The sequence below is a fragment of the Mustelus asterias genome, chromosome 9, assembly GCF_964213995.1.
Source record: "Mustelus asterias chromosome 9, sMusAst1.hap1.1, whole genome shotgun sequence".
Lineage (NCBI taxonomy): Eukaryota > Metazoa > Chordata > Chondrichthyes > Carcharhiniformes > Triakidae > Mustelus > Mustelus asterias.
Genome location: NC_135809.1, coordinates 66,635,465 through 66,649,999, shown reverse-complemented (window position 1 = coordinate 66,649,999; position 14,535 = coordinate 66,635,465). Strand labels below are relative to the sequence as shown.

The 14,535-nt window shown below is 47.2% G+C and overlaps 1 protein-coding gene across 1 annotated transcript in view; it reads left to right on the top strand.

Moving 5' to 3' along the window:
- Positions 1 to 13,745, top strand: part of fbxo3 (F-box protein 3) — a 194,566-nt gene extending 180,821 nt beyond the window's left edge. The window contains exon 9 of the mRNA XM_078221355.1: positions 13,640 to 13,745. Within this exon, the coding sequence (XP_078077481.1) occupies positions 13,640 to 13,745 (106 nt within the window). The remainder of the gene's footprint in view (positions 1 to 13,639) is intronic.
- The last annotated feature ends 790 nt before the right edge of the window (positions 13,746 to 14,535 follow it).

The following is a 14,535-nucleotide window of genomic DNA, read 5'->3' as shown; positions in this document are numbered from 1 at the left end:
GATAGTGATAGCCTTTTTCCTCTGATGGAGAAATCCAGCACGAGGGGGCATGGCTTTAAATTGAGGGGGGGTAGTTATAGAACCGATGTCAGGGGTAGGTTCTTTACCCAGAGGGTGGTGAGGGATTGGAATGCCCTGCCAGCATCAGTAGTAAATGCGCCTAGTTTGGGGGCGTTTAAGAGATCCGTAGATAGGTTCATGGACGAAAAGAAATTGGTTTAGGTTGGAGGGTCACAGTTTTTTTTTTAACTGGTCGGTGGAACATCGTGGGCCGAAGGGCCTGTTCTGCGCTGTAATGTTCTATGTTCTATTTTCTATGTACCCATGTCTTTGGTGCCTATGTGGACCACAACTTGGGGCTGGTCCCCTCCCCCTTTAGGATCCCGAAAACACGATCCGAGACATCACGGACTCTAGCACCTGGGAGGCAACACACCAACCGCGAGTCTCTCTCGTTCCCACAGAATCTCCTATTTGTCCCCCTAACTATGGAGTCCCCAATGACTAATGCTCTACTCCTCTCCCCCCTTCCCTTCTGAGCAACAGGGGCAGACTCTGCGCCAGAGACCTGTACCTCATGGCTTACCCCTGGTTAGCCCCCCGCCCCCCCCCCCGCCCCACAACAGTATCCAAAACAGTATACTTGTTATACAGAGAAATGGCCACAGGGGATCGCTGCACTGACAGCTTCTTACCCCTTCTAACAGTCACCCAAGTATCTTCATTTCTAGGAGTAACTACCTCCTGTAGCTTTTATCTATAACTGTCTCTGCCTCCCGAATGATCCTGAGTTCATCCAGTTCCAGCTCCAGATCCCTAACACGGTCTTCAAGGAGCTGGAATTGGGTGCACTTCCTGCAGGTGTACTCAGCTGGGACACTAATGGTGTCCCTCACCTCAAACATCCCACAGGAGGAACATTGCACTGCCATCCCTGTTAACTTCCCTTACTAAGAAACGAAAGAGAAAAGAAAAAAAGCTTACCTGCTCTCCCACCGAGTTGTTTTAGGTTAGAGGAGGGAGGAGGGTGGGAGACATCACATGTGTAGTGTCTTGGGTTTCCTCAGTGTTCAAATTTATTGGGCAAAACAAAAAACCTTCCCAGGTCTCTCGGGTAATTGTAAAGACAGGTACAATTTTGTCTTTTAAAAAACATTTAGACAGTTACATAGAACATAGAACATAGAAAAGCTACAGCCCACAAGTTGCACCAAAGTGTTCACCTACCTCCAAATCTAACACTTGACCCGGTTCATTATCCAATCCCAAATCCAATGTGGCCTCGCCTCTTGTTGGCCCATCTACATACTGTGTCAGGAAACCTCCTGCACACATTGGACAAAAACTGACCCATCTAAATCACCTCACATTTATCAGGGTTAAACTGCATTTGCCATTTTTCAGCCCAGCTTTGCATCCTATCTATGTCTCTTTGCAGCCTACAACAGCCCTCCACCTCATTGTGGGGGGCTGTTGTAGGGGGAGGGGGAGGTGTGGCATTGTTAGTCAAGGACAGTATTACGGTGGCAGAAAGGACGTTTGATGAGGACTCGTCTACTGAGGTAGTATGGGCTGAGGTTAGAAACAGGAAAGGAGAGGTCACCCTGTTGGGAGTTTTCTATAGGCCTCTGAAAAGTTCCAGCTACAGCACAAACAGGCCCTTCAGCCCACATGTCCCTACTAGGCTTACCTATAACCCTCTATCTTACTAACTTCCACAAACGTATCCAAAAGTCTCTTAAAAGACCCCATCGAATCCGCCTCCACCACCACTACTGGCAGCTGATTCCACACACCCACCACCCTCTAAGTGAAAAACTTACCCCTAACATCTCCTCTGTACCTACTCCCCAGCACCCTAAACCTGTGACCTCTTGTGGCAACCATTCCAGCCCTGGGTAAAAGCCTTTGAGAATCCACTCTATCAATACCTCTCATCATCTTATACACCTCTATCAGGTCACCTCTCATCCTTCGCCTCTCCAAGGAGAAAAGACCTAGCTCTCTCAACCTATCCTCACAAGGCATGCCATCTAATCCAGACAACATCCTTGAAAATCTCCTCTGCACCCTTTCTATGGCTCCCACATCCTTTTTGCAATGAGGCAACCAGAACTGGGCACAGTACACCAGGTGGGGGTCTGACCAAGGTCCTATACAGCTGCAGTATTTTCTCCCGATTTCGAAACTCAATTCCTCTATTGATGAAGGCCAGTATTCCAAATGCCCTCTTAATTACAGCCTCTACCTGCGACGCTGCTTTGAGTGTCCTATGAACCCGGACCCCAAGATCCTTCTGATCTTCCACACTGCCAAGCGTCTTACCCTTAATATTATATTCTTTCATCCTATTCGACCTGCCAAAATGAACCACCACACACTTATCTGGGTTGAAGTCCATCTGCCACTTCTCCGCCCAGTCTTGCATCTTATCTATGTCTTGTTGCAACTGCTGACATAACAAAGAACAAACCAAAAACAATACAGCACAGGAACAGGCCCTTCAGCCCTCTAAGCCTGCGCCGCTCATGTGCCCACTAGACCATTCTTTTGTATCCCTCTATTCCCAGTCTGTTCATGTGGTTATCTAGATAAGTCTTAAACGATCCCAGCGTGTCCGCCTCAATCACCTTGCTTGGCAGTGCATTCCAGGCCCCCAGCACCCTCTGTGTAAAATACGTCCCCCTGACATCCCTCTACACTATCCACAACACCACCAACCTTTGTGTCATCAGCAAACTTGCCAACCCATCCTTCCCCTTCCTCATCCAGGTCATTTATAAAAATCACAAAGAGCAAGGGTCCCAGAACAGATCCCTGGGCACTCCACTGGTGACCGACCTCCATGCTGAAAAAGACCCATCTACAACCACTCTTTGCCTTCTGTGGGCAAGCCAGTTCTGAATCCACAAAGCAATGTTCCCTTGTATCCCATGCCCCTTCACTTTCTCAATAAGCCTTGCATGGGGCACCTTATCAAACGCCTTGCTGAAATCCATATAAACTACATCTACCGCTCTTCCCTCGTCTATGTGTCTAGTTACATCTTCAAAAAATTCAATTAGACTCGTAAGGCAAGATCTGCCTTGGACAAAGCCGTGCTGGCTATTTCTGATCATACTATTCCTCTCCAGATGTTCATAAATCCTGCCCCTCAGGATCTTCTCCATCAACCTACCAACCACTGAGGTGAGACTCGCTGGTCTATAATTTCCCGGGTTATCTCTTCTCCCTTTCTTGAATAACAGAACCACATCCGCAATCCTCCAGAACCTCTCCCATCTCCATTGATGACGCAAGGATCATCGCCAGAGGCTCAGCAATCTCTTCCCTCGCCTCCCAGAGTAACCTGGGGTACATCCCATCCGGTCCCGGCAATTTATCTAACTTGATGCTTTTCAAAAGCTCCAACACATCCTCTCCCCTAATGTCCACATGCTCAATCTTCTCAGTCCACTGCAAGTCTGTACTACAACTACCAAGATCCTTTTCCACTGTGAATACTGAAGCAAAGTATTCATTGAGTACCTCTGCTATTTCTACCGGTTCTATACAGACTTTCCCACCGTCACATTTGATAGGTCCTACTCCTTCAGATCTTATCTTATCTTGCTACTAACATACTTGTAGAATGCCTTGGGGTTTTCCTTTATCCTGTCTGCCAAGGCCTTCTCATGACCCCTTCTTGCTCTTCTAATTTCCCTCTTAAGTTTCTTCCTACTAGTCGTATACTCTTCTAGATTTCTAACAATACCTAGCTCCCTGAACCTTTTGTCGGCTTTTCTTTTCTTCTTGACTAACTTCGTTAAAGCTTTCGTGCACCATGGTTCCTGTAACCTAACATAACTCCCCTGTCTCATTGGAACGTTGCCGTGCAGAGCTCCAGACAAATGTTCCTTGAAAATTTGCCACATTTCTTCTGTACATTTCCCTGAGAAAACCTCCTTCCAATTTATGCCTCTAATTTCCTGCCTAATAGCCTCATAATTGCCCTTACTCCAAATAAACACTTTCCTAGCTTGACTGATCCTATCTCTCTCCAATGCTAATGTAAAGGAGATAGAGTTATGATCACTATCCCCAAAATGCTCTCCCACTGAGAGATCTGACACCTGCCCACGTTCATTCCCTAATACCAAGCCTCTCCTCTTGTAGGCTTATCCACATACTGTGTCAGGAAGCCCCCCTGAGCACACCAAACAAACTCCTTCCCATCTAAACCCCTTACCCTCGGGATATTCCAATCGATATTTGGGAAATTAAAATCTCCCATCACAACCACTCTGTTATTATCACATCTCTCCAGGATCTGCTTCCCAATTTGCTCCTCCACATCCCTGCTACTATTGGGCGGCCTATAGAAAACACCCAGTAAAGTTATTGACCCTTTCTTGTTGCGAACCTCCACCCACAGAGATTCCGTAGACAATCCCTCTGTGGCATCCATCTCTTCTACAGCCGTGACACTATCCCTAATCAACAGTGCCACTCCCCCACCCCTTTTGCCTCGTTCCCTGTCCCTCCTGAAACATCCTGTGTTGATTATGAGGAGAGACTGAGCAGATTGGGTTTGTACTCGTCGGAATTTAGAAGGCTGAGGGGGGGATCTTATAGAGACCTATAAGATAATGAAGGGGCTGGATAGGGTAGAGGTGGAGAGATTCTTTCCACTTAGAAAGGAAGCTAGAACTAGAGGGCACAGCCTCAAAATAAAGGGAGGTCAGTTTAGGACAGAGTTGAGAAGGAACTTCTTCTCTCAGAGGGTGGTGAATCTCTGGAATTCTCTGCCCACTGAAGTGGTGGAGGCTACCTCGTTGAATATGTTTAAATCACGGATAGATGGATTCCTGATCGGTAAGGGAATTAGGGGTTATGGGGATCAGGCGGGTAAGTGGAACTGATCCACTTCAGATCAGCCATGATCTTATTGAATGGCGGGGCAGGTTCGAGGGGCTAGATGGCCTACTCCTGCTCCTATTTCTTATGTTAAGTTCTTATCTGAAACCCGGCACTTGAAGTATCCAGTCCTGTCCCTGAGATAACCAAGTTACATGGGTAAGATGGGTATAGAGGGATATGGGCAGGCAATTGGGACTAGCTTAGTGGTAAAAACAGGATGGCATGGACAAGTTGGGCTGAAGGGCCTGTTTCCATGCTGTAAACCTCTATGAATCTATGATCCCCCCCCCCAGTGCAATCACATCCTTCTGATATTGTGGTGCCAGAACTGCACACAGCTGTGGCCTCACCGAAGTTCCATATAACTCCAACATGATTTCCCTGCTTTTGGGCCTGGAATGCACTGCCAAGCAAGGTGATTGAGGCGGACATGTTGGGACGGTTTAAGACTTATCTCGATAGCCACATGAACAGACTGGGAATAGAGGGATACAAATGAATGGTCTAGTTGGGCACATGAGCGGCGCAGGCTTGGAGGGCCGAAGCGCCTGTTCCTGTGCTGTTTTGTTCTTTGTTTGTTTTGTTCTTTTGTAATCTATGCCTCAATTGATAAAGACAAGTGCCCCATATGCCTTTTTCACCAACCTACTAACATGCTCTTCCGCTTTCAGAGATCTGTGGACAAACACGCCAATGTCCCTTTGTTCCAGAGAACTTCCTAGTGTCCTTCCATTCATTGAGTCCTTTCTTGTCAAATTACTCCTTCCAAAGTGTATCACCTCACACTTTTCAGGATTAGATTCCATCTGCCACTTATCTTGCCATTTGACCATTCCGTCTATATCTTCTTGTAGCCCAAGACAGTCTGAAGTAGGTAAAAATACCTCTGAGGCTGGTATGAGTCAAAATAGAGTAGGTTTTAATCTCACAAGCTTGCGGGAGAACTTGACCCCTTGAAAGCGGAAGCCAAAGTTCTCCCTGAACACAGAAAAGTGGGGATATATATACAGCATGGCTTCTCATACTGGTCACGAATCAACCCCAGACCAATCACGACTCAGAAATACAATTTACAACTGCTGGTCACGAAGCAAACTTCTAGACCAACTACAAAAAATACATTGATAGCTTCTTGACCATAAACCAGTGTAGCTGGCATCCTCAGCACACGAAGCGCAGGTCTTCTGTTTCCTGTTCTTCCCGCGGTTCCCCTTTGAAGTTCCAACGCTCTTCCAGCTGCCTCAGTGGGAGTTCCTCTTCAAACGGCTGATATCGCGCTCCACACCATGGAATCGCTTGTCTTCCACAATCCACACACAAACTTGTAGGAAAGGTAAGACTTCACAAACACATTCACATTTACATTGACTATCTATTGTTATAAAAATAAAAGTTAACTGGTATTAATGTCAGAAGCAGTAAAAACAAGAATAACTTTTATTCATGTCAAAAGCAATATAAACCTGAGGGGATTAGCCACAATGAAGGGTTATGCTTGTGATACATTCTAAGTACAAAGTTCAACCTGTTGTAGGGAAAAATCCCTTGTACCAGTGCATTCAAGGAGGTCGAGTCGCAAGGCAAGGTTCAAAGCGTTTTTCTTTATTGTACAATTACTGGGAACCCAGGGAGACCCCTGTAGCCAGCTTAGAAACAGTGCTTGGCCACGTTGATCTCAACAGTTACACATTTGCTCTGGATATTTATAGGAATCCAAATTCTAGCGGGAACATTTGCTCATACATTTTTACAATACCTAAAAAGTGGCCTATCTGGTCAGGAAGTTCCCTGGTAGACTTTGTCAATTTGCATCTGTATGGTGTGTGTCCGTGTTAATGGGACTTCCTGTTCTTGCCCCGGTGTTTTAATGTGTTTCCCATTATCCTCTCGATGTGTCCCCTTATCTAAATCGACCTCTGATGTTTTGTGTCTGTATTCTATGCTTGCGAGATTAGGTGTTAATGTCATTTTGTCCTGCTGTGTGTAGGGGGATTTAATCTAATCTTTATTCTTTTTATCCTGGTTTATTAAGTTTCTTTGCCTGCCTTGGCCATTTTATTCCCATAATATTTTATTTACAGTACAGTTATGCCATATATCCCACTGCCAGGTCTTGACTCGCAGATATCCCGATCTTCTGGCCAAGGGCCGTTTTAAAATGCAGCTTCGTGCTGTTGCTGGGCAGAATAAGGATCTTTTGTTGGCTTTGAAATTAAAGGTCTCTCAGCTGTGCAGAGCTTCGTGCTGTTGCTGGGCAGAATAAGGATCTTCCATCAAACTTGAATTAAAGGTTTCTCAGCTGTGCAGAGGGGGATTTAAACGAATGTCCATTCGGGTGTTCCCTTCTGCATTGTGGGCACGTTATGAATGGTGCCAATCAGTCCAATAAATGAATATGTTTAATGAGGTGAATATTGATGAGATAATAAAAATATGGCTTTGGAAAATGGCCTACTTCAAACCTTTTCGGTACAAAATACATTAACCCTTTCCCTTCTTCACACTCCACCACACTGTTAATCAGCCGTCCAATCTTTGTGTCATCCACAAACTTGCCGATCCTACCCCCCACATAGTCATCAATGTCATTTGTATAAATGATGAATAGAAGGGGGCCCAACACAGATCCCTGTGGTACGCCACAGGACACTGCTTCCAGTCACTAAAGCAGCCTCTTTTAAACCCTCCTACTCTCTCACAACTGAGCTAATTTTGAATCCACTTTATCAAATTACCCTGTATCCCATGTGAATTTATCTTCTTTACAAGTCTCCCATGTGGGACCTTGTCAAAAGCTTTGCTGAAATTCATATAAACTACATCGACTGCACTACACCTGTCTATACACCTTGTCACCTCCTCAAAACATTCAATCAAATTTGTTAGGCATGACCTCCCTCTGATGAAGCCACGCTGACTATCCCTGATCAAGCTTTGCCTCTCCAAGTGGAGATAGATGCTGATATACAGCACCATCTCACTGCTATGCACTGGTATACAGTACCATCTCTCACAGTATACACTGGTGTACAGCACCATCTCTCACTGGTATACACTGATATACAGCACCATCACTGCCTGTTTGACATTGGTATACAGCACCATCTCTCACTGGTGTTCACTAATATACAGCACCATCTCACTGGTATATAGCACCGTCTTACACTACACTCACAAAATGCTTGTGGTGGTTGAAGGTCAGTCATCTCAGCTCCAGGACATCACTGCAGGAGTTCCTCAGAGGGTGTCCTAGGCCCAACCATCTTCAGCTGCTTCACCAATGATCTTCCTTCCATCATAAGGTCAAAAGTATGGATGTTCGCTGATGACTGCACCATTTGCAATCCCTCAGATACTGAAGCAGTCCATGTCCAAATGCAGCAAGACAATATCGAAGTTTGGGCTGACAGGTAGTAAAGTAACATTCACACCACACAGGTGCCAGGCAATGACCATCTCCAACAAGAGAGAATCTAACCATCTCCCCATGACATTTAATGTCAATGCCATCGCTGATTTGATTTATTTTTGTCACATGCATTAGTATACTATGAAAAGTATTGTTTCTTGCGCGCTATACAGACAAGGCATACCATTCATGGAGAAGGAAATCATAGAATCCCTACAGTACAGAAAGAGGCCATTCGGCCCATCGAGTCTGCACCGACCACAATCCCACCCAGGCCCTACTCCCATATCCCTACATATTTTACGCACTAATCCCTCTAACCTTCGCATCTCAGGACACTAAGGGGCAATTTTAGCATGGCCAATCAACCAAACCCGCACATCTTTGGACTGTGGGAGGAAACCGGAGCACCCGGAGGAAACCCACGCAGACACGAGGAGAATGTGCAAACTCCACACAGACAGTGACCCAAGCCGGGAATCGAACCCAGGTCCCTGGAGCTGTGAAGCAGCAGTGCTAACTACCGTGCTACCGTGCCGCAGAAATGAGAGAGTATGTAATGTTACAATCATAACTAGGGTGTAGAGAAAGATCAACTTAATGCAAGGTAGGTCCATTCAAAAGTCTGATGGCAGCAGGGAAGGCACTGTTCTTGAGTCGGTTGGCACATGACCTCAGACTTTTGTATTTTTTTCCCGATGGAAGAAGGCAGAAGAGAGAATGTCCGGGGTGCGTGGGGTCCTTGATTATACTGGCGGTTTCCGAGGCAGCAGGAAGTGTAGACAGCGTCAATGGGTGGGAAGCTGGTTTGAGTGATGGACTGGGCTTCATTCACGACCCTTTGTAGTTTCTTGCGGTCTTGGGTAGAGCAGGAGCCATACCAAGCTATGATATAACAAGAAAGAATGCTTTCTGTGGTGCATCTGTAAAAGCTGGTGAGAATCGTAGCTGACATGCCAAATTTCTTTAGTTTTCTGAAGAAGTGAAGGCATTGGTCAGACTTTCTTAACTATAGTGTCGGTATGGGGGGGACCAGAACAGGTTGTTAGTGATCTAGACACCTAAAAACTTGAAGCTTTCGACCCTTTCTACCTCATCCCCATTGATGTAGACAGGGGCATGTTCTTCTTTACGCTTCCTGAAGTCGATGACAATCTCCTTCATTTTGTTGGCATTGAGGGAGAGATTATTGTTGCCGCACCAGTTCAACAGATTCTCTATCTCATTCCTGTATTCTGTCTCGTCATTGTTTGAGATCCGACCCACTATTCTGATGTCGTCAGCAAACCTGAAAACCAAGTTGGAGGGGAATTTGGCCACACAATCATAGGTGTATAAGGAGTATAGTAGGGGACTGAGAACACAGCCTTGTGGGGCACCGGTGTTGAGCATGATCGTGTAGGATGTGTTGTTGCCTATCCTTATTGATTGTGGTCTGTGGTTTAGGAAGTTCAGGATCCAGTCGCAGAGGGAAGAGCTGAGGCCCAGGCCACAGAGTTTGGAGATGCGTTTCGTAGGAATAATGGTGTTGAAGGTTGAGCTGTAGTCAATAAATAGGAGTCTGACATAGGTGTCTTTTTTATCTAGGTATTCCAGGGTTGAGTGCAGGGCCAGGGAGATAGCGTCTGCTGTGGACATGTTGCGACGGTAGGTGAACTGTAGTGGATCCAGGCAGTCCGGGAGGTTGGAACTGATTCGTGCCATAACTAGCCTTTTGAAGCACTTTATAATGCTGGATTTCAGAGCCACCCAACGATAGTCATTGAGGCACGCTGCTTGGATTTTCTTTGGTACTGGGGTGATGGTCATCGTCTTGAAGCAGATAGGGACCTCAGGTTGTTGTAAAAAGAGGTTGAAGATGTCTGTGAATACCCCCGCCAGCTGATCTGTGCAGGATCTGAGTGCTTGTCTGGGTACTCCATCCAAGACAGTCACTTTTTGTGGGTTGACCTTCGAGAAAGCTGCTCTGACATCTGCAATGGTGACCTCAGATACAGGTTAATTCGAGGCTTCCAGGGTGGAGGGCGTGCTCTCGCTGACCTCTTGCTCAAAATGGGCGTAGAATGCATTGAGCTCATCTGGAAGGGGTGTGTTGGAGCTGACGATTTTACATGCCTTCATCTTGTAGCCTGTTATGTTTTGCAGACCTTGCCAGGGGTCTGTGTGGCTCGCCCCTAGCTTCGTCCTGTACTGTCTTTTGGCATCTTTGATGGATCTCCTTCGATCGTATCTGGCTTTAGAACATAGAAAAAATACAGCACAAACAGGCCCTTCGGCCCACAGTTGCGCTGGTCATGTCCCTACCTACCTAGGCTTATATATAGGTTTACCTATAACCCTCAATCCTATTAAGTCCCATGTACTCATCCAGAAGTCTCTTAAAAGACCCTATCGAGTTTGTCTCCACCACCACTGACTGCAGCCGATTCCACTCACCCACCACTCTCTGAGTGATAAACTTACCCCTGACATCTCCTCTGTACCTACTCCCCAGCACCTTAAACCTGTGTCCAGGTCACCTGACTTGGACGCCTCAGACCTCGACTTCGGCAAGCAGTGGATATCCCTGTTCATCCACGGTTTCCAGTTGGGGAACACACGGATTTGCTTCTTTGGCACACAGTCTTTTACATATTTACTGATGAAGTCAGTTACTGTCATGGCGTACACGTTCAGGCTGGTCGCAGAATTTTTAAATAGTGACCAGTCCACTGACTCCAAGCAGTCCCGTAGGAGATCACCCGATTCCTCGGACCAACATTGCATGTCTTTCTTTGACGGATTCTCCCGCTTCAGTTTTGCTTGTAAAATGGGAGTAGGAGCACAGCCTTGTGGTCTGATTTGCCAAAGCGTGGGAGGACGTTAGAGCGGTAGGCATGTTTGATATTTGTGTAGCAGTGATCTAGGATATTTGGGTCTCTGGTAGCACAGGAGATGTGTGGTGGTGTCTTGGTAGTATGCTCTTGAGCTTGGCCTGCTTGAAGTCCCCAGCCACGATGAACAAGGTCTTGGGATGTTTAGTCTCAAAGCTAATTGTAGTGGTGTATATTTTGTCCAACGCAATCTTCACGTCCGCGTGGGAGGGGGTGTAAACTGCTGTCAGGATAACGGAGGTGAACTCCCATGGAAGGTAGTAGGGGCGGCATTTTAGCGTCAGGTATTCTAGCTTCAGGGAGCAGAAACTCGCCGGTGTTGTAACATCTAGGCACCACAAGGTGTTGATTAGGAGACAGACCCCACCTCCCCTAGCCTTGCCTGAGGCCGCTGTGTGGTCCATTCGGTGGATTGAGAAGCCCTCTGGTTGTAGGGCACAGTCCAGTGAAGCAGGAGTGAGCCACGTCTCCATGAAACAGAGCACACAGCAGTCCCTCAGTTCTCTTTGGAAAGTGAGTCTAGCTTTAAGTTTGTCCAGCTTGTTTTCCAGAGACTGGGGAGGGGGGGAGCATGGGACCACATTGTTTCACTCTCACCTGCAGGCCTGCACATTTTTCACACTTCCTGGAGTAACTGCTTCTTTTTGAGCCTGGTAGACGGTGAGAATAGTTTGCGGTGTTCAGGCTATAGTTGTGTCCAATGAAGTTCCTCACTCTGGTTGGTGTGTGGATGGAGGATTTGTTGCTGAATCCCCACTATCAATATCTTGGACGTTACCATTGACCAGAAACTGAAATGGCCTAGCCAGGTAAATACTGAGATTACCAGAGCAGTTCAAAGGCTAGAAATACTGCGGTGAATAGCTCACTTCCTGACTCTGTCCTGGGAACTTTAGGCCGGTGAGCCTCACTTCTGTAATGGGTAAGTTGTTAAAAGGTATTTTGAGAGACGGGATCTACAGGCATTTAGGGACGGAAGGACTGATTAGGGACAGTCAGCATGGCTTTGTGAGTGGAAAATCATGTCTCACAAATTTGATAGAGTTTTTTGAGGAGGTAACCAAGAAGGTAGATGAGGGCAGTGAAGTTGATGTTGTCTCCATGGACTTTAGCAAGGCCTTTGACAAGGTATCACATGGTAGGTTGTTGCATAAGGTTAAATCTCACACGATCCTGGTTGAGGGAGCCAAATGGATACAAAGTTGGCTTTTGACAGAAGACAGAGGGTGGTTGTAGAGGGTTGTTTTTCAAACTGGAGGCCTGTGACCAGTGGTGTGCCTCAGGGATTGGTGCTGGGTCCACTGTTATTTGTCATTTATATTAATGATACGGATGAGAATTTAGTAGGCATGGTTAGTAGGTTTGCAGATGACACCAAGTGAGATTTTGCAAGCCCAGGCAAGTCGTGGGGGCTATAGATAGTGACATGAACCCAAGATCCTGGTTGAGGCCATCCTCGTGTGTGCGGAACTTGGCTATCAGTTTCTGCTCAGCGATTCTGCGTTGTCGTGTGTCGTGAAGGCTGCCTTGGAGAACGCTTATCCGAAGATCAGAGGCTGAATGCCCGTGACTGCTGAAGTGTTCCCCGACTGGAAGGGAACACTCCTGCCTGGTGACTGTCAAGCGGTGTTCATTCATCCGTTGTCGTAGCGTCTGCATGGTCTCCCCAATGTACCATGCCTCAGGACATCCTTTCCTGCAGTGTATCAGGTAGACAACGTTAGCTGAGTCGCAAGAGTATGTACCATGTACCTGGTGGATGGTGTTCTCACGTGAGATGTTGGCATCCATGTCGAAGATCCGGCACGTCTTGCAGAGGTTGCTGTGGCAGGGTTGTGTGGTGTCGTGGCCATTGTTCTCTTGAAGGCTGCAGACAATGGTCTGTTTGAGGTTGTGCGGTTGTTTGAAGGCAAGACGGGGGGGGGGGGGGGGGGGGGGGATGGCCTTGGCGACATGTTCATCTTCATCGATGACCTGTTGAAGGCTCTGGAGAAGATGTCGTAGCTTCTCTGCTCCGGGCAAGTACTGGACGACAAAGGGTACTCTGTCCGCCGTGTCCCGTGTTTGTCTTCTGAGGAGGTCGGTGCGGTTTTTCGCACTGACCTCCTCAGTCGAATGCCATATCCTGCTCTTATGAGGGCATCTTTCAGCGTCTGGAGGTGTCTGTTGCGATCCTCCTTATCTGAGCAGATCTGTGTATACGGAGGGCTTGTCTGTAGGGGATGGCTTCTTTAACGTGTTTAGGGTGGAAGCTGGTCCTTTGGACTCATGGCAAACAATCATTGAAACAACTATATGATGACATCAACAAGTTCCATCCCACCATCAGACTCACCATGGACTACTCTCCGGAATCGGTTGCATTCTTGGACACACGCATCTCCATCAAGGACGGTCACCTCAGCACTTCACTGTACCGCAAGCCCACGGATAACCTCACGATGCTCCACTTCTCCAGCTTCCACCCTAAACATGTGAAAGAAACCAACCTCTTCGGACAAGCTCTCCGTATACACAGGATCTGCTCAGATGAGGAGGATAGCAACAGACACCAAAGACACTGAAAGATGCCCTCATAAGAACAGGATATGGCGCTCGATTCATCGATCGACAGTTCCGACGTGTCACAGCGAAAAACCACACCGACCTCCTCAGAAGACAAACACGGGACACAGTGGACAGAGTACCCTTCGTCGTCCAGTACTTCCCCGGAGCAGAGAAGCTACGGCATCTCCTCCGGAGCCTTCAACATGCCATCGATGAAAATGAACATCTCGCCAAGGCCATCCCCACACCCCACTTCTTGCCTTCAAACAACCGCACAACCTCAAAGAGACCGTTGTCCGCAGCAAACTACCCAGCCTTCAGGGGAACAGTGACCACAACATTACACAACCCTGTCACAGCAACCTTGGCTCTTTCAACTTGGCCAACGTTGTCTACCTGATACGCTGCAGGAAAGGATGTCCCAAGGCATGGTACATTGGGGAGATCATGGAGACGCTACGACAACAGATGAATGAACACCGCTCGCCAATCACCAGGCAGGAGTGTTCTCTTCCTGTCGGGGAACACTTGAGCAGTCACGGGCATTCAGCCTCTGATCTTCGGGTAAGTGTTCTCCAAGGCAGCCTTCACGACACATGACAGCGCAGAAACGCTGAGCAGAAACTGAAAGCCAAGTTCCGCACACACGAGGACGGCCTCAACTTGTAAAGACTCGCATTCCATCCATTCTCTTGTAAATTGAGTTTGTGTCTGCATATGCCCTGTTTGTGAACACAAGTCCTCACTTACCTGATAAAGGAGCAGCCCTGCGAAAGCTTGTGCTGCCAAATAAATCTGTTGGACTTT